The sequence below is a fragment of the Mustelus asterias genome, chromosome 6 (genome assembly GCF_964213995.1).
Source record: "Mustelus asterias chromosome 6, sMusAst1.hap1.1, whole genome shotgun sequence".
In the NCBI taxonomy this organism is placed as follows: Eukaryota; Metazoa; Chordata; class Chondrichthyes; order Carcharhiniformes; family Triakidae; genus Mustelus; species Mustelus asterias.
Window position 1 is genome coordinate 62,890,003 of NC_135806.1, and position 20,669 is coordinate 62,910,671.

The 20,669-nt window shown below is 40.0% G+C and overlaps 1 protein-coding gene across 7 annotated transcripts in view; it reads right to left on the reverse strand.

Moving 5' to 3' along the window:
• The window catches only part of aopep (aminopeptidase O (putative)), a 240,863-nt gene that overhangs the window by 126,566 nt on the left and 93,628 nt on the right, over positions 1-20,669 (reverse strand). For 5 of the 7 annotated variants that reach the window (XM_078214419.1, XM_078214421.1, XM_078214423.1 and 2 more), the window contains 5 exons: positions 11,819-11,925; positions 7,723-7,825; positions 6,192-6,299; positions 5,362-5,405; positions 1,886-1,946 (listed from right to left, as the gene is read on the reverse strand). In XM_078214419.1, the coding sequence (XP_078070545.1) occupies positions 1,886-1,946; positions 5,362-5,405; positions 6,192-6,299; positions 7,723-7,825; positions 11,819-11,925 (423 nt within the window). Of the gene's footprint in view, positions 1-1,885; positions 1,947-2,603; positions 2,786-5,361; positions 5,406-6,191; positions 6,300-7,722; positions 7,826-11,818; positions 11,926-20,669 lie in introns of all 7 variants that reach the window. The other 2 variants (XR_013498171.1, XR_013498172.1) reach the window with 2 other exon arrangements.

Genomic DNA, 20,669 nt, shown 5'->3' on the forward strand with positions numbered 1-20,669 from the left:
TTCATAAATTAAGTACCAAGATATGGACAAGGAGATAAATTTGGCATTGCAAGTTGTAAACAAATAAAAATTTTAAAAAACAATGTTTCTGATATGGCAATTCACATCTCAACTTCTCTAGATGCCTGCTAATCTTATTACTGGACAAACTGCACCTCAGTATTCCTCTAGATGCCTGCTAATCCTGTTACTTGTCTGTTATTTTGTTTCCATCTCAAGTTCACTGTTAACCTTGTTAACTTCCAAATTCCCCAAAAAAACTAGGATTACTCTCTTTAGAGAAGGGAAGGGTGAGAGAAGATTTACTAGAGATGTTCAAAATCATGCGGGGTCTAGACAGAGTAGATCAAGAGAAACTGTTCCCATTGGTGAAGGGCCCAGAAAATACAGATTTCAAGTAATTGGCAAGAGAATCAAAGATGACTTGATATTTTTACACAGCAAATGGTTAGGATCTGCTGTTTTCACCACTCAATTCTGTCTGAAAGAGTGATAGAGGCAGATTCAATCATGATTTTGTAAAGCGAACTAGATAAGCACCTGCAAGGCTACAGAGAAAAGTCAGTGTAGTGCAAGGTAAATTGCTTTTGCAGAGAGCCCGCATGGGCTCTACGATACAAAATGTCCTCCTTCCATGTTGTAACCACTCTTTGATTCTGTACATTTACTTCAACAAAACTGGGAACTATTTTGAGCCAAAATCACATCCTCCAGAAGAATTTAATTCCCCTTTAACAAAAATAATGTTATTGAAATAATCATCTGAGAGCCTACATCAGTTATCAGCTTCTGACTGCTTTGATTGATTGTCACACAAAAGAAAAATAAAACACTGGTTAAGTGTTCCAGTTTGAATTCTCACAATAATCAATATTTCTCTGAAAATTTCAGAAAAGTGAATAAATCAACCAGATTATTGAAATGCTGTCACCTTTCAGCATCAAATGTTGTTCAAATTTAATCCCCAAATTGTATTTTACTTTCAAAAGTCATAAAGGTGTTTTGCTCAATCTAAAATAACCACATTAAAAGACCAAAGTAATTGTCATCACTAAATAGACATATTCTACACTTGTATTCAATTTTTCCTTTTCTGGTTGTCTTTGGCAGTATTATTACTAAACGCTATTAAACATAATTATGCTGAATGTACAGCACAGAAAATGGTTATTCCGCCAACTGGTCCATGCCAGTTTTTATACCAAGAGCTCTAATTACCTCCTCTTATCCCACTTCATTTCCATCAATTCCCTTCTCCTTCACATATGCATCAAGCCTCCTCAAAAATGCACCAATGCTAGCTGCCTCAGCCACTGGCAGTAAGCTCCACATTCTCATCACTTCCTACGTAAAAAGATTCCTCCTTCGTTATTTATTTATGTTAATGGTTATTTTATATTTATGCATATGTATTTATGGTCTCAGGCACAAGTTGAAATAGTTTCCCCACATCCAACCTACCAAATTCCTTCTCATTATTTTAATGACTCCTTGAATTCTTTAAAAGTCTACTCTAAGTTTCTTTCCAGAGAAGAGTTTCATCCTTATGGCTGCAATCTCTTAATTCTGATAACATTTTAATAATCATTCCTGTACTTTCTCCAGTGCTTTAATATCCTTTTTTGTGGACTATGTAAATTTACAATTGCTTTTTGGCTTATCCATAATTATTTATTAATTTGTCTAACGTATGGATTGTTTCTGTAAATCCTAAAGTAGCAAACATGTTGCATTTAAATTAACATTCCACAGATTTTATATAGAATACATTTTCAATGAATTAATTTGCACTCAGTCTTTGGTAAGCACTGACACATGGATTTATGAATCGAAATACAAGCAGTTTAGATACGACTCACATTATAATGTGCAAAAGAGAAATTACCTTTGGTAATCCTGCTACATCCAGCCAGTTTTGATAAATAGCTTCCATGGACAGTCCTTGACTATGGTGAATGAAGCAAAAAGAGAAATATTGGTAAAATGTCAACTATGATTTTTGTTTTTAAAAAGTGGGAGAAATTCCTGAATTTTTTTTTAAAACAAGAGAACTTGATTGATCAGAGACTTTTCAGCCTAATTTGGAAGGACACAGTGCTGGATCTAATTCTGGGGAATAGGTGAACTAAGTGGAACATGTTTCCAGTTCAGAAGAAAAGTTTTTCCAGTACTTTCTGTTTATATTTACATTTCAGAGGGAGGGCATTTGAGAAACACCAGGGTGACACGGTGGTACAGTGGTTAGCATTGCTGTCTCATAGCACCAGGGACCCAGGTTCGATTCCCAGCTTGTGTCACTGTCTATGTGGAGTCTGCACGTTCTCCCCATGTCAGCGTGGGTTTCCTCCGGGTGCTCCAGTTTCCTCCCACAATCCAAAAGACGTGCTGGTTAGGTGCACTGGCCATGCTAAATTCTCCCTTAGTGTAACTGAACAGGCACTGGAGTGTGGCGGCTAGGGGATTTTCACAGTAACTTCATTGCAATGTTACTGTAAGCCTATTTGTGACAATAATGAATAAACTTAAAACTATCACAATATTAGGTTTAGAATATTTTTGGAAAAGGATGTTAAAAAAAAAAACCAAATGTGAAAATACTCAACTGTGGAAGGGTTAATTTTGAGTTGAAAGGGAACCGCACCTTGTGGACTGGCATCAGAGATGGCAGGTAAAACAGTAAAGGAGCAATGGAAGATCTTCAAAAAGATGCCAGTTCAAGTACAGACAAGATCCATTCCTAAAATGGGTAAAGGAATGGCATCCAAAACTTGAGCACTCTGGATGACTAAAGATATAGGAATTAAAAAGAAATAAAGTAGTCATATGATAAATGAGAGATTCATAATTCTGTAGAGAACAATGTGGAATACAAAAAATACAGAGGAAACTGAAAAAGGAACTTACTATCAAAGAGAGAACCCTGTACTTTGCTGGGTAACATTAAATAGAATACAAAAATCTTTCAGAAACATATAAATAGTAAAAGGGTAATAAGAGGAAGGGTGGGGCCAAAAATAAACCTCCCTGTAGAGGCAGAAGCCATGTCCAAGGTATTAAATGTGTATTCTGTATTTGTCTTCCCCAAAGATGAGGTTACCATCAATGTCACAGTAATAGAGATAGTAGAGAAATTGGATAGGATAAAAATAAAGAGTACTTCAAAAGTTGGCAACACTCAAAAGTAGAAAAGTCATGTGATCTGGATGGGATGAATTCTGATAGGAAGCAAGGGTGGAAATTGCAGAAGACCTTGCCATAATCTTCCAATCCTACTTGATTATGGCAGCAGTGCTGGAGAATTCTAGTTTTAATAAATTCTTCAAGACTGTTAGCTGCAAAATACTCTTACCGTCTTGTAACCTCTTTACGGTTATGAGACCACCCTACTCTAATTCTGACCATGTTTACCTTCCTCAAGTCTCAGATCACATGAGTGTATGTCACTTCCTTCCATGACATCACGGACTGTTACAGTTAACCCTTAGTAGGACTTAGTTTAACATACTCCATTATACTACCAGGACAGGAAGATTTCAAACATTCCACCCCTATTCAAGAAAGGAGAGATAAATCCGGCAACTACTGGCTACTCAGCCTAACATCATCATTGGGGGAATACTGAGAGACAACAATCTAGGAAAAACAAAATTGCTGCTTGGTTAAATATGGGTTCAAATGAAAGTAGGACTGGGGTTCTTCTTGGAGATCCTCTCCACTTGGAGCCAGCAGTTTGCGGTGTCGATGGTAGTCATGATGTGGAGATCATGATGTGGAGATGCCGGACCCCAGTCCAACGCCGGCATCTCCACTTCAAATGAAAGCCATGTTTGTTGAAGACAAATCATATTGGATTAACATGACTGAGCACTTTAATGAAGTTGTGTAGTGGGTGATAAGAGTATTGTGAATATGTACTTTCAAAAGACATTTGATAAGTTACATAACAGACTTGTTAGCAAAATTGAAGCCCATGAGGTTTAATGGGAGAGTGGCTACAGGTCTTCAAAATTAGCTAAGGGACAGAAAACAAAATGGCGTTGAATGGCTGCTCATCAGTTTGGAGAGAAATACACAATTCTATCCCTCAGAAGTTGATGTTGAGACCATATCAATGTTCCCTCTAAGGTGCACAGCCATGCAGCTGCACTGCAACCCAGAATTCTGGCACAAGCCATTCACAAGTTGGTCCTTTTAAGTTATTAAGTGTGCACAGCCATGCAAAAAAATGAAAGGGGCCACGCAATTAAATTACCCATGTACTCAAAGAAAATAAAATAGAGGGTGCATTGGACCACACTTCCTATTGATATATATTAATGGCCTGGATTTGGGAATACAAGGCAAAATTTCAAAGTTAAATGAGATATAATTTAGAAATGTAGTAGGCACTGAGAAGGATAACAACAGACATCAAGAGGGCATAAACTGTCAAATATGCAGATGAAATTTAATGCAGAGAAGGGTGAAGTGATTCATTTTGGTAGAAAGAATAAGATGAGGCAATATAAACAAAATAAAACAATTTTAAAGGGGATACAGAAAGAAAGAGACCTTGGGGTCTCGGTTCACAAGTCTTTGAAAGTGACAGGACAAGTTGAGAAGGTTGTTCAAAGGCATACAGGATTCTTGGTTTTGTAAATGGAGGCAGAGTGTACAAAAACAAGAAAATTGTGCTCAACCTTTATAAAAACACATTTTAGGCCCCAGCTGGTGTATTGTGGCCAATTTTGGACACCTCATTATAGAAAAGATGTCAAGATTAGAGAAGGTACAGCGGAGATTGAGTGGAACGGTACCAGAGATCAAAGATTTCAGCTACGTGGACAGACTAGAGAAACTGGGATTTCAGTAGAATTAACAAGGAGAAGGACTCAGATCTAAAAGTTAATTAGCAAAAGAAACAGACATGAAAAAAATGTTTTACATTGCAAATTCTAATGGTCTGAAATGTACTGCCAGAAAGGGTAATGGAAAAAACCCACAACTTTCAAAAGGAAATTAGATAGATGCTTGAAGGGAAAAAATCATAGGGCAATAGGGAGTAGCAGCAGAGTGAGACTAAATTGATTGTTCTTTTTTCAAACAGCTGGGAGAGGCATGATGGGTCATACAGCCTCCTTCTGTGTTGTACCATTCTATGAATTTATGAAAATACAAATAAATCAAACAAGTACCACGAAAATTATTTTATTATTGGACTGGATTAATTTGTTGTTTGCTAAACAATGTGAATATTAACAAAAAGGCATTACAATGATTGTAGGACTTATTTCTGTCATTCAGTTATGATTTGTTCCCTTCCCAATGCCTTGCCCTGAACATCATGTTTTAACTGCAAAACAAAATGAATTTTCTACATACCTTCTTAGTTCTGAAAAATTCGCCATAAACATGTGCAGAAAATCCTAATTTTGAAATAATAACAACTGTGACAAAAAGGAATTACAATCTAACAGCTTGTACTACATTTTTAACTAATGTTAGTACAGTTTACTCAGCGTGTTTAATAAGAGCTCATTTGAGCTTCACACTTTATATAAACGCTGAAATATATATGCATTAATTCAATGCTCTTTGGGGGTTAACACAGTAAGAAGTTTAACAACACCAGGTTAAAGTCCAACAGACAGGGTAAATGTTGGGAGGATATTTCCACTCATGTAGTGGACCAGAGGGCATAGTCATAGAATAAAGGGTTACTCATTTAAGACAAATCTGAGGAACCATTTCTCTTCTGAGCGGTGAATTTTTGGAATTCTTTACTGCAGGAAGCTGTGGAGGCCAAGTCCTTGAACATTTTCAAGGCTCAGATCAATAGCTTTTTAATCAGTAGGGGAATTAAGGGTTACAGAGATAAGCCGGGAAAGTGTACTTACTGAGTGTTAGATTAGCCATTATCCTATTAAATTATGGAGTAGGCTCAAAGGGCTGAATGGTCTACTCCTGTTCCTATTTCTTATGGTCTTATGCTCAGGCTCTCCATTCACCACCACAGTTTTGGTTAAAGCCTCATGAAAAATGGATTAAGCACAAGCTAAACACTTTTCTCTGGGTAAAGCATAAACACTACTTTTGTTAATGCAACTGTTATTTATGTGCTTTAGTGATTAGTCACTGCATGTCTCACACTTACAGTATTGGGCTGCAGCAAAAGACATCTATAAACAAACAGTTCTCACAAAATAATTCACCTGAGAAAGTATCAGTTGTCCATGAAATCGCTCCACAAATAGCCTGAAAAACTTCAGAAATGCTTTTTGTCCAACTCTGTTCTCAAGATAATGAAGAAAAAAATAACCCTATGAACAAAAATGATCACAGGATTAAATGAAATCTTAATCATGACACATGAATAATGACAATAACTTCATTACATGCAGTACATATACCTATTAAGTATCAAATAAAATTTCAACACATCAAACTGAATCCCACCATTATTTTAATGCTCGCTATCTTTCCTTATATAGTTTCACTGAAAGAACTGAACAATTACATTTTTCTTCCTTTAAAAAATATAATTCGCACCCACTTAGCACTATGCCTTTGATGACAGGAGCCAACTTTGCATCTGCTTTAATCCAGTTTATTTCTCCTGATAATATAAAATGCATAAATTCTACATTTCATTAAATCCAGCATCTAGAAGCTACAACTTGTGAGAAGATTCACAATGAAAATAATTCTGAGGAGCATCTAAGGATTTACCAAGAGCCTCTTCATTGTCACATGACAACTATCCAATAACACTGTGATACATATATACTAAAGTAATGCAATTAGATCCATGGATGTACTGATGCAAATACGTGTTTTAATAAAAACAGTTCTCCAAGTGGTGCAAAATAATTGAATCTGGCATTTGATTTTCTCACAAGAACCAATTAGACTATAATACTTCAGTTTGACATAACCCCATTATGGCAGCCCCTTCTTACAGCAATAAGTACAAGAAGCAGCAAATAGACAAGACAGAATGATAAGCAAATACAACAAAATATTGATCAAAGATGACAGAATTGTGCCAAACTCTTCAGTGATATGTGAACTGACATAAATTTCTGCATAGTAACAGATCAAAATTTATCTCCAAGGCTGAAATGTAATAGAATACTTTTTCATATAGAAGACAAAACAGTTGTAGTTTATTCCAAAATATCCCATATGTAATGTATGAGCAGCATAAATGCTTCAGTGCTGGACACAGGCAATTGGTCAGAACATTGCAATTGATTACAGGGTGTCTTGGTTATAGGGGGGGGGTGCTAAAATATAGTCACGATTTCCACTTCTGATTGTATCAGGAAGCAGACTAGGCCATTTAACCCCACAAGCATGATGCACTATTTAATAGGACTTTGGCTGATCTGCAACTTAATTCCACCCACTGTAATCTTTCCATATTCCTTGATACCCTTACATAACATTATTGATAGCAGTCTTGAAAATTTCAATTGATCCAACAAACATAGCCTTTTGGGGGACTGAGTTTGATAATTCAATAAGCCATGTTCAAAAGTGAATTTACAAGATTGTCAGGACAGAAAAGGACTTTGATGTGATCTTTGCCATGGATCTGTTCACTCTGACCATTTTGGTCCCTTGTCTGAAGGATGAACACTTGGTGTGAATGATTGCAGTCAATGCCAATGGAATATATCCAAGTCGGCACCTTTAGGATTGCTGAGCAGAATTCTTTTTCATACAAAATAAAGTTCTTACCTTTAGATAATGGACTTGCATAAAGGTTTTTCCTGGATTTAGGCCATGTTTGACAATTGTTGCCCCAGAGTCACTCACCTCACCTGTACTCTCTTTGTTCGGTCTGTAACGTTAAAGGAGTTCCACAAAAGTATCACAAAATATAGCAAGCTATCAATGCTCTACCAGAAATCTACAAGACATCTGAAAGATTATATCACACGTATTCACAGTAATTCTGGGAGACTAATGGTGAATCGTGTGGCTTCTTGAGGTAGATTCTCCTGTTGAAATCCAGAGGGAAATGACTAGTAGCAAATGATTAGGTGCTAATGCAAATCTACAGGAACTTTCTAGGATGAGCTCATTAGAATCATGGACTAGTACAGCACAAGAGGCCATCATTTAGCCTACCAATTCTGTGTTAGTGCTGCTGCCAGCGGGAAAACCAGTTTCCCAATGGCATTAGCAGTACCTGTCAGATAATTTTCACCCACCTTTCGTATCTAAAAATATGCATAGCACAAAACACGCCGGCCAGCTCGGCTTTACAGAGATCGGAGCAGGGTACCAATTCTCAAAGGGTGCGCCGATCTCAGTGTTGAAAGACAAGCCCCCCTTCCTCCCCTACCACGGACCTGGCGGCCTCCTGCTGGCCAAGGGTGCACCCACAACCTCTCAACACAGAGAGGCAATTGCACCCCCACCACCTTCCCAGCTGTGTCACCTTGGCTGTATAGGTGATAAGTCATAGTGACAGGGGATTGGTACCAGCCTCTTCTAGGGCTGAAAGCATCCCCCAGTGAAAGCACGCTACTTCAGTATCAGTGAAGAGACCTCTGGATGGAAAAAGTCAGCCAAGGTCTTCAGATCAAAGGTAAAGCCTGTCTGTAAGCATTGCAGTTAATAATAAGCATGCTTATCAATCAGAGCACGACAAAAACTTCACGCAGGAGCTGCAGTCTTTTCAAGCTTTAAAAGGGAAACTACATTAAAGGGAAATCCAGAATATCTTTTTCTTTCTGGTACTGTAATAATTTCATGCATCATGAAATCGCTCTCCCTCATTCTCCTTTCCTTCCCCAACTTTGCTGAATACGTTACACTCCAGGAATATAAAGCATTCATCCTCCCCTTTTTGTAAGACCAGGAATGACCGAGAATGAGAAAAAGCCCTAACCTCTATCCCTTAATCATTTTTGAGGAATCAACAACATAAATCAAACACAGGGACCACTATAGAAATAGGGGATGGGGAGAGTACTAAATTTCTGTTGTTCCTTTTCTCATGCTATTCACTGGCATCAAAGCCAACTCTAAAGAACCTTTTCATGTCAGTGAAGAGTTACATTTGACGAGTTCTTATTGAAGTACCATCAGAACAGATGCTGTTCTCTTTCTCAAGGTGTGTTTAGGGGAGGCAGTGGTCTAGTGGTATTGTCCCTGGAATGGTAATCCAGATATCCAGAGTAATGCTCTGGGGACCTGGATTCGAATCCCACCACGGCAGATGGTGAAATTTGAATTCAATAAAAATCTGGAACTAAAAGTCTAATGATGACCATGAAGCCACTGTCAATTGTCGGAAAACCCCAACTGGTTCACTAGTGTCCTTTAGGGAAGGAAATCTGTCATCCTTACCTGGTCTGGCCTACAAGTGACTCCAGATCCACAACAATGTGATTGACTCTTAAACCTCGGGGATGGGCAATAAATGATTACCCAGCCAGTAACGCCCACATCCCATGAATTAATAAGAAAAAGTGAAGCTAATCTGGGGGCCAGGGAACCAGTAAACGCTTGCATCTCATATCATATACTGTGCTTCATTCTAAACCTCCAAAACAGCACCACTAAAGGAATTTGGATCCTGAGGTTGAGCCAACTGTATTGTTTGAAGCACAGAGTTTAATGGAAAAGCAGCAAGTGTTCACGGTACAGGGGGAGTAGGAAAGTGTTAACCAGCAAAGTTAGATCATTGTCCTACAGTTTTTAAGGGCAGGAATCCAGACCTTGGGTATTTCAAAAGAATGGTTACTAAACATGAATAAACATTAAAGATTGATATAAGCAAACCATTGCAGAAAATACTAAGTATGGAGAAGTCCACAATCTGCATTTGCATGACAATGCTATTCAGCAGAACCAGAGTATGCAGCAATTCCATTTATACTGGTACCATTGAGGAAGTGTGTTGTAGCAGCACAAGATTAAATTGAACACATGTACAGCACACTGTCTCCAGGAAGAAGCACTAAGGTGACAAACATTTGTTATGTGCACAGGTAAAACTAAACCTGCTAATCTGAAATTGCACTGTATTCAGAAATGCATGAGTTAATCGATAATAGCAAGAAAGATTGTTAAATTAACTTTTTTAAAAAAGAGATGACTAATTAGACAGATAGATACAATATATATTGAATTTTCAGAAGGTGCTAGGTAAGGTGTGTCAGAAAAGTCTTCTACAAAATTTCTGACATATATTGTAAGAGGAAATGTAATAACATTAATAGAAATTTGATTCACTACCAGTAAGGAGTTAGACTAAATAGATGTTGCTCAGATTCGGAAAGGGTTGGAAATGGTATATCCTGTGACTAGTATTGTTGTCAATATGTACTGAGGATTTGGATTTGGACACAGGGAAGCACAATCTCAAAATCTGTTGTTGACCAAAAATGGTGAAGAGGACTCAAATACTTCAGGAAGTTAGGGACAGGTTAACTTAATGTGCATACTGGTGGTATAGCGAGGATTCTGATGGCATATCAAGGTAATATGGTTTGGGGCACGGTGGGGGGGGGGGGGGGGGGGGGAGGAATACAGGTACAAAAAGATGCTGAATGATGTCGATAAACAGTGACACCTATGAGTTTAAACACATAATTCCATGAGAGTGAGTGCAGATACCAAAGCCATAAAGAGACCAATAAATTGGGGCTTCATAAATAGAGGCAGAGAATGCAATAGCAAAGAGGTAATGATACATTTGTTCAAGACAATAGTTAGGCAACATTATGCAGTTTTAAGTGCCCCATTATAGAAAGGACTAAAGCCATACAGATCATATAGAATAGTTTCACCAGAATGAGAAACTCAAGATATTTGGGACCATAATAGAGGTTTTTAAATTCTGTGAATTTGATGTAGTGAATAAGGCAAGACAATTTCCCATGACAGTGGAGTCAATGGTGCTGGTTATAGGAAGAAGGCCAGAAATTGGCACGAGATAAGTTGCTTCTTCAGAGAGCCAATGCCGACATGATGGGCCGTTTAGCCTCCTGTGCTGTAACCATTCTGTAATTTGTCATTCTGTGAACTTAAAGTAATTACTAAGAGGGTGAGAAAGTAGTTGGAAGAAATTTCTTAATGTACAGAGTTTTTGCAGCATGGAATGTTTTGCCACAGGGTGGGATTGAGACAAAAATTAAGGGAAAGATAATGGATAAATATTGAAACAAAGGATGATGATGCAGGATTGTGGGGGGAGCATGCAGCAGTGGTTTAATTTTGGATTGTTTTAGCAAATAACTGGCATGGACACAGTGGTCTGAATGACTTCCTTGTGTTATAAATGCATTACACTTCTATGGATAATTAAACATTTCAAGAAACAGTGGTTGGGGGAGGGGAGATTGCGGGTGGAAAACAAATGGACTTATTGTACAAAAAGGCAAAGTAGTTCAAGCAAAAAAGAAACAAATTTTAGCAACCAAGTGCAATTAAAAATTGACAATGTGTGCTATGAGTTTCCCTCAGGCTTAAACCTTGGAACACAAGGATCTTCTTTTAAATTGGGATCCAACGAGAGTTTGGCTCAGCCAAACTGATATATCAAGTACTCCAGGAACATGAACATAAAAGGAGCAGATACGTATTTTTCCGGTGCTGAAAAAAGTTCAACTTAAAATTGGAAGTGATACATTCCACAATAGGCACCTAACTAATGACCACACACTCAAAATCAGTTTAATTCAAATATCCGGAGGCGCAATCTGTTGGATTTAAATGTGTGCTTTTCATTATTACTTTATAAATTTCAAATCATTTTCTAAGACAACAAGATGCCTAATCATTTGGCACCATCACTAATGTGCAATGTAGCTGTGCTCACCTCAGCACTTGCAATTCTTCTTCAGAGTTCTGAAGTTCATCTTGAAGCCTTCGCCATCGCAACATGGACTTTAGTTGCTGCTGCTCTTTTGCTGCTTCCTCGGAGAGCTAGAAAAACACAATGACCATGTGCTTTCTAACTCAAAGTGGAAGAATACATTATTATAGCACCAAAATACAAAATAAATGAAACATTCACCTTCCTTTCAAAATTAAACCTGCTTTAAAGGCCACATTTCGAAAAATACTAAAATCTTCTTGGGCCTTAATTACCTCCTTCCATTAACCTTAAACTGGCAATTGGTAAGATTCGTAGAAAACAATCGTTGACATTCCTTCCAACTTTACTGCTACTACAAAGTCTTACTTTCATGCCAAGATATATTTATGAAACTTGTATCCCTCAGAATTGCTTGATATTTCCTTGTTAAAATGAAAATCTAGGGAAAATTATGCAGATGTGGTCAATGTCAAAATATATGAAAATTGAATTAATTGCTCTTTTAGTCCTGCTTCATATAGAGATAAGCTATATGAAGCAAAGACAAGGTTTCAAACTTTCAGCATGGCATTGACAGAACCAACAGCAGATTTTGGAAAACACAGCCTCATCCAACTTTTGTACCCAACCTTCACTTGACTCCTATGAGAAATCTCAAACCTGACTCTGTTTGGCAGCCCAGACCCAATGCAACTCGCTTTGAAACTGAGGTACTTCAGGCATGTAATTATCGACCTGCTCCACATGCAATACCCCTGTTGGATCCATTCTACTTACACAGGTGAATAAGTTAGGGTAATTTATGCAAATATTGCAACTTCTACTTTGTTAGAAACAAAAGTTCCAACAAAAGGTGTAAAGCTCTTATTTCTTCAAAACTAATGAATGCTTACATGTCAGTCAACATCTGCTAGTCATTCCAGTCCACACTTCAACCCTGAGTATAAAAATTGCTTGAAATTTGAATAATCATAACCAGACTATGATTATCACAGTAATTGGTTTTATGCGTTATAGTAGTTTTCTGTCAAGTTCAGCAAGGTACAAAGAAATTCTGCTTCGCTTCTGCCGATTCATCCTCTTTGAGTGACATCTGCTCTTTGCTTTATGTTCCACTTTCTCTCCTTCATTATGCCACAGACTATTCCCACTACATTGTTGATACTTTTCTGTTTATGTTTGAGTATTTTTCTCACTATTTCCAACACAATTTGTAAATCTCTTGCTCCCCATCTTGTCTTTCTGTATGGCTCTCAAAGTCTTTGCCTGACTCCCACACACATTCCTTTATTGATATACTTAATAGGGTAAATTCTGAGAGGCCCCAGGAAACCAGGAGCTCATAAAATGAGGCATGCCGATTTGTTGCATGCCTGATTTTACAAGGTGCAATTTAGCAGTGAATAATAATGTCTCAATACTAGCATATGCAGCCCAACTCTAAACAGTAAAATCTAATAGATAAAAGTTTGCCAGCCAGATTTAGCACCTCACAAAGTGTGAGCTTCAGTCATCCATTGTGGTGTGGAAGTCCCTGGAGCTCACCTGTTGAAATAGGGAAAACACAGTAAGAAGTTTAACAACACCAGGTTAAAGTCCAACAGGTTTATTAAACCTGTTGGACTTTAACGTGGTGTTGTTAAACTTCTTACTGTGTTTACCCCAGTCCAACGCCGGCATCTCCACATCAGAAATAGGGGAAAAGCAGGTGTTTGGGGTTGCTTGTTGTCTTTTGATCCATGTACTTACTGGTTTTGTTGGGTAGTTCTCCTTTTTTAGCACTTTGTTTTTTGTTCCCACCAAGACTTTTCTTCATTAAACTTCACTATTGCTGGCTTTGACTGTTACTCCTAATGACAGGATAAGGATGGGCATTGCTTTTGGGCTCCGTAAGTGCTAAACAATTCAGATAAGAAAGAGGGGTTTGTGAGGTACAATGCATCCAGGTCAGCTCTGACAAAGGGTCATCCAGATTCAAAACGTTGGCTCTATTCTCTCTGTAAGAAGTCTCACAACACCAGGTTAAAGTCCAACAGGTTTATTTGGTAGCACAAGCTTTCGGAGCACTGCCCCTTCACCAGGTGAGTGGGAATTGTGTTCACAAACAGGGCATATATAGAAACAAACTCAATTTACAAGATGATGGTTAGAATGCGAGTCTTTACAGGTAATCAAGTCTTAAAGATACAGACAATGTGAGCGATTCTGCGTTGTCGTGTGTCGTAAGGCCGCCTTGGAGAACGCTTATCCAAAGATCAGAGGCTGAATGCCCGTGACACTTCTTGCCTTCAAACAACTGCACAACCTCAAACAGACCATTGTCCGCAGCAAACTACCCAGCCTTCAGGAGAACAGTGACCACAACACCACACAACCCTGCCACAGCAACCTCTGCAAGACGTGCCGGATCATCGACACGGATGCCATCATCTCACGTGAGAACACAATCCACCAGGTACACAGTACATACTCTTGCAACTCGGCCAACATTGTCTACCTGATATGCTGCAGGAAAGGATGTCCCGAGGCATGGTACATTGGGGAGACCATGCAGACGCTACGACAACGGATGAACGAACACCGCTCGACAATCACCAGGCAGGCAGGAGTGTTCTCTTCCCAGCGGGGAACACTTCAACGGTCACGGGCATTCGGCCTCTGATCTTCGGTTAAGCGTTCTCCAAGGCAGCCTTCACGACAATGCAGAATCACTGAGCAGAAACTGGTAGCCAAGTTCCGCACACATGAGGATGGCCTCAATCGGGATCTTGGGCTCATGTCACACTATCTCTAACCCCTATCACTTCCCTGGGCTTGCAAAATCTCACCAACTGTCCTGGTTGGAGACAATACACACCTCTTTAACCTGTGCTTAATCCTTTCTCCACTCACATTGTCTGTACCTTTAAGACTTGATTACCTGTAAAGACTCGCATTCCAACCATTATCTTGTAAATTGAGTTTGTGTCTATATATGCCCTGTTTGTGAACACAACTCCCACTCACCTGATGAAGGGCCAGTGCTCCGAAAGCTTGTGCTACCAAATAAGCCTGTTGGAATTTAACCTGGTGTTGTGAGACTTCTTACTGTGCTTACCCCAGTCCAACGCCGGCATCTCCACATCTATTCTACCTCCACAGATACTGTCAGACATGGGAGATTTTCCAGCATTTTCTGTTTACATTACATCGGTTTTCTGTTTTTGTTACATCACTGGAGGTATTTTGGCCAATCATTCATAAACTCAAGACCTGTACCTGGACATGACAGAGAGTATTTACTGCCTCCAATTTAAAAGATAGGATCACACAAAGCTGTGCAATCACCCTCTCACATTTCCGTTAGATGGCAGCTAATATGCAGCTAGTCAGAGATGAATGAGATGGGCACAAATCTGTAAGAACTGGTGTAAAACATTCAGCTTAATAATGAAGGTGTGAGAAGTAGGAGAGCTAAAGTTGGTACAGATGGAAAATATGGAGACAGCGGGGACAATGGCCTTGAAATCAGACTGTAATTTGGGACTGGAGTAAGGGTGAATCAGAACATGTCAGCACTCAGTTCAAGGGAGCAAGAATGGAACAAGGAGCCTTGGCATACAGTCTATGCATGGCTAGGGAGGATGGTGTGCACAAATGGCCCATTAAAATGTTATACTGCAGCATAATAACTGCTGGGAATTTCAATCTGGGGCTTTCAAAAAAAAAATAGTGGAGGCCTAGCTCATGTATTAAAGCTGTGGAGACAAAGCTGAAGATAAATCAAAGCCTGAGAAAAAGGTAAGTAGACCAAAATTATTACTCAAAAACCTCTCCGCGGTGTCGTCTCTTGTTTAATTCAAGGTTTATCTTTAAGTTAAGAGCCTAATAAATTTCCGGAGAGGTTGATTTGCAACCTGTGTTTAGATTACTTCATTTCATTCATACTGTTAGGTGCCTGCTTTGACTCAATGACAACACTTTCACCTCTGAGTCAGAAGGTCATGTGTTCAAGGCCAAATCTAGAGACATGAGCACATAATCTATGCATTACTGAAGTAATGCTATAGTGTTAGGGATACTGTCCTTCAGATGAGATGTTGAAGCAAGGTCCCATTTACCCTCTCAAGCAGACGTAGAGGATCCAACCACAAAGAACAGAGACGTTCTCATAGTGTACTGATCAACATTCCTCAGTCAACATGTAGAACAGGTGATCTTGTCATGTATTTTGCTATTTGTGGGATCTTGTACATGCAAATTGGCTGCTGCGTTTCTTACGACAGTGGACACAGTTCAAAGGTACTTTGTTGGGTTTGCTACCTTTGTTACCTGCCTTTGTTACCTCTAGACTTAACTAGTTCAATGCATTCCTGGCCAGTCTCCCGCTTTCTTCCGTCTGCAAACTTGACACAATCCAAAACCCTGCTGCCAGTGTCCTAACTTGCACCAAATCCTGTTCACCCATCACCCTTGTGTCCACTGACCTACGAACAACATCTTCATTTTAAAATTCTCATCCTTGTTTTCAAATTCTTCCATGGCCTTGCCTCTCCCTATCAATGCAATCTCCCCCCACCCTCATAGTTCTCTGAAATAGCTACGTTCTTTTAATTCTCTCCTCTTAATTGTTCATAATTTTAATTGTGCCACTATTGTTCACCAAATCTTCAGTTGCCAAGGCCCTACGTTCTGGAACTCTCTCCCTAAACCTGTTCACTTCTCTTCCCTCTTTAATTTGCTCCTTAAAACCTACCTCATTGACCAAACATTTGGTCATGTTCTTGAATATCTCTTCATGTGTTTCAGTGTCCAATTTTGTTGATAATGCCCCTATAAAGCAGCTTGTTAAAGGTGCTATATAAAGACAAAACTGTTGTAGTGAAGAATTTTAAGGTGTTCTGAGTTCATGACAGGCGCTAGTACAGTATTCTTGCAATGGGGCAGTGAAGTAACAGCCTATCATGGCTAACAACAAAATCATTTCAAGTGTCAGACATAATTTTGTACACATTACTTTCATGGTAATTATGAAATGTGTTTTATGCAAACCATTCATACTGCTAGTTTGAACTCAAACCTTTACAATGGGCGAAATCTTATCAAAAAATGGCAGAGTGTTGTTTCTGGCAAGGAAATCAGTGTGTTTCTCTCCAGAGAAACAGGTCAGTTTTCTCCCAGATTCTACCAAACACTGCCAAAAAAATCAAGGGGTCATAACTTATGCCGTCATAGAGGGGCAGGGGCCTAAACATGCCAGCAAAACCCGGCTGCACAGAGATCGGTGTGCTATCTTTGAAGGGCCCCCCAATCAGAGCTCCAATAAATCTCCCCCCACCCCACCACTGAAGCCTTAGGTGCTCCCCTCCCCACCCCCGATCTGAGCCAGCACTCACTCCAAACCCCTCTCCCCCGCAATCATCGGCCCAGTCTACCCTCCCCACAAACATCAGCCCTTCTTACCCCCCAGCGATCATTGGCACCTTCTCCCCACCGCCCCCCCTATACTCCCCTACATTAATAGACTCATTCTCCCCCCTCCCCCGCAATCATCGGCCCCTTACCCCCTCAGCAGAAATAATAATTTGGATTTTAGCCAGATTTTGATAGATTGCCGCACAGCGGATTCAAAAACAAGGTCAGATGATCCATATGGAATAGATCAAGGCAACAGACAAGCAGCGGCAGCAAGGATAAATGCATCTAGAACTACATCAGAATGGAGTAGATAAATAATGAGAGACTAACTTAAATTATTTCATGGGGCGTGGGCATCACTGGCCAGATGCTTGAACTGAGTGGCTTGATAGGTTATTTCAGTGGGAAGTTGAGAGTTACATGTCGGCCAGATCAGGTAAGGATGTCAGATGTCCTTCCCCGAAAGGACATGGGTAAGCCAGATGGGTTTTTATGACAATCTATGACAGTTTCCTGGTCACCATTGATGAGTTTAGCTATACATTCCAGAGTAATTAATTGAATTTAAGTTTTTCCAGCTGCTGTGATGGGATTTGAACTCATGTCCCCAGAGGATTAAACTGGGCCTGTGCATTACTCATCCAATGACATTACCACTACGTAACCATTTATCCCTTGAACTGAGCAGTCAGCATAAGGGCTTTATTTTACATTGTGCAAAACCACCCCATGATATTGCAAAGCACTTTGATTGATTGATTATTGTCACATGTATCAGTATAGAGAAAAGTATTGTTCTTGCGCGCTGTACAGACAAAGTATGCTGTACATAGAGAAGGAAAGGAGAGGGTGCAGAATGTAGTGTTACAGTCATAGCTAGGGTGTAGATAAGGATCAACCTAATATGAGGTAGGTCCATTCAAAAGTCCGATGGCAGCAGGGAAGAAGCCGTTCTTGATTCAGTTGGTACGTGACCTCAGACTTTTGTATCTTTTTCCCCGACGGAAGAAGGTGGAAGAGAGAATGTCCACGGTGCACGAGATCCCTGATTATGCTTGGCTGCTTTCCCGAGGTAGCGGAAAGAGTAGACAGAGTCAATGGATGTGAGGCTGGTTTGTGTGATGGACTGGCCTTCGTTCACAACAATTTGTAGTTTCTTGTTGTCTTGGAGCCTTACCAAGCTGTGATACAACCAGAAAGAATGCTTTTTCTGGTGCATCTGTGAAAGCTGGTGAGAGTTGCAGCGGACATGCCAAATTTCCTAAGCCTCCTGAGGAAGCAGAAGCATTGGTGGGCTTTCTTAACTATAGCGTCAGCATGGAGGGACCAGAACAGGTTGTTAGTGATTTAGACACCTAGAAACTTGAAACTCACAACCATTTCCACTTCATCCCCTTTGATGTAGACACCGGCATGTCCTCCACTGTGCTTCTTGAAGCCAATGACTATCTCCTTCATTTTGCTGACAGAGATTATTGTCATCGCACCAGTTCACCAGATTCTCTATCTCTTTCCTGTACTCTGTCCCATCATTGTTGAGATACGTCCCACTACAGTGGTGTCATCAGCAAACTTGAAAATCAAGTTGGAGTTGGCCACACAGTCATAGGTGTACAAGGAGAATATAATAAGGGGCTGAGGACACATTTTGTGGGGCACCGGTGTGGAGGATGATCGGGGAGAAGGTGTTGGTGCCTATCCTTACTGACTGCGGTCTGTGGGTTAGGAAGTCTAGGATTCAGTCACAGAGGGAGGAGCCGAGCCCCAGGCCACGGAGTTTGGAGACGAGTTTTGTAGGAATAATGGTGTTGAAGACTGAGCTGTAGTTTAAAACCAACCAAGTACTTCCGAAATATAGACTAATTGTAACGTTAGAAACATAGCAGTCAATCTTACGCACAGCAAGTTCCCACAAATAGCAATGTGATAATGATCAGATAATTAGTTTTTGTGATGTCGACTGAAGGACAAATATTGGCCAGGACTTCAGGGATAACTCCCCTGCTCTTTGATATAGTATAATGACATTTTTTTTAATGTCCACCTTAGAGAGCATCAGGGCCTTGGTTTAAATCTGAAAAGTAGCATCTTCAACAGTGCAGTACTCCCTCAATTCTGCACCATGTGCACTGTAAACCTAAATTTCAATTAGTGCTCCTATGTCATGATGCTTCCTGCTGGCAGGACACATCTGGAAAATTACCATTTATATCACCTTGCTGAAAATTTTTAAAATAGAGAATTAATCAAAATTCACACTAAAGATTGGGAGAGAAGATCTCCTTTATGCGATGCTTAATAAAATGTTGCACTTTTTAATGACATATCATAAAGCATCTGGAGAACATCTTTCCCCTCTGTGGCTGATAAAACTACATTGGGTGCCTGTAGAGTTGTTCTGCTTCAAGCTTCAGTTTCCCACAAAATAGGTACTGAGGTTCAAGATTTTTTAAGCACCCACAACTTGACCTGAAGCGTGGTGCATTTCAAGCCTCTGATCCCTATAGAACATAACAGCGCAGTACAGGCCCTTCGGCCCTCGATGTTGCGCCGACCAGTGGTACCAATCTAAAGCCCCTCTAATCTACACTATTCCAATATCATCCATATGTTTATCCAATAACCACTTGAACGCTCTCAACGTTGACGAGTCCACCACTGCTGCAGGCAGGGCATTCCACGCCCTTACTACTCTCTGAGTAAAGAACCTACCTCTAACATCTGTCCTATATCTCTCACCCCTCAATTGAAAGCTATGTCCCCTCGTGCTAGCCAACACCATCCGAGGAAAAAGGCTCTCACTATCCACCCCATCTAATCCTCTGATCATCTTGTATGCCTCTATTAAGTCACCTCTTAACCTTCTTCTCTCTAACAAAAACAACCTCAAGCCCCTCAGCCTTTCCTCATACGATTTTCCCACCATACCAGGCAACATCCTGGTAAATCTCCTCTGCACCCTTTCCAACACTTCCACATCTTTCCTATAATACGGCGACCAGAACTGTACGCAATACTCCAAATGCGGCCGCACCAGAATTTTGTACAGTTGCAGCATGACCTCCTGGCTCCGAAACTCAATCCCTCTACCAATAAAAGCTAACACACCGTACGCCTTCTTAACAACCCTATCAACCTGGGTGCCAACTTTCAGGGATCTATGCACATGGACACCCAGATCCCACTGTTCATCCACACTACCAAGTATCTTACCATTAGCCCAGTACTCTGTATTCCTGTTACTCCTTCCAAAGTGAATCACCTCACACTTTTCCGCATTAAACTCCATTTGCCACCTCTCAGCCCAGCTCTGCAGCTTATCTATGTCCCTCTGTAACCTGCCACTTCCCTCCGCACTGTCTACAACTCCACCGACTTTAGTGTCATCCGCAAATTTACTAATCCATCCTTCCACGCCCTCATCCAAGTCATTAATAAAAATGACAAACAGCTG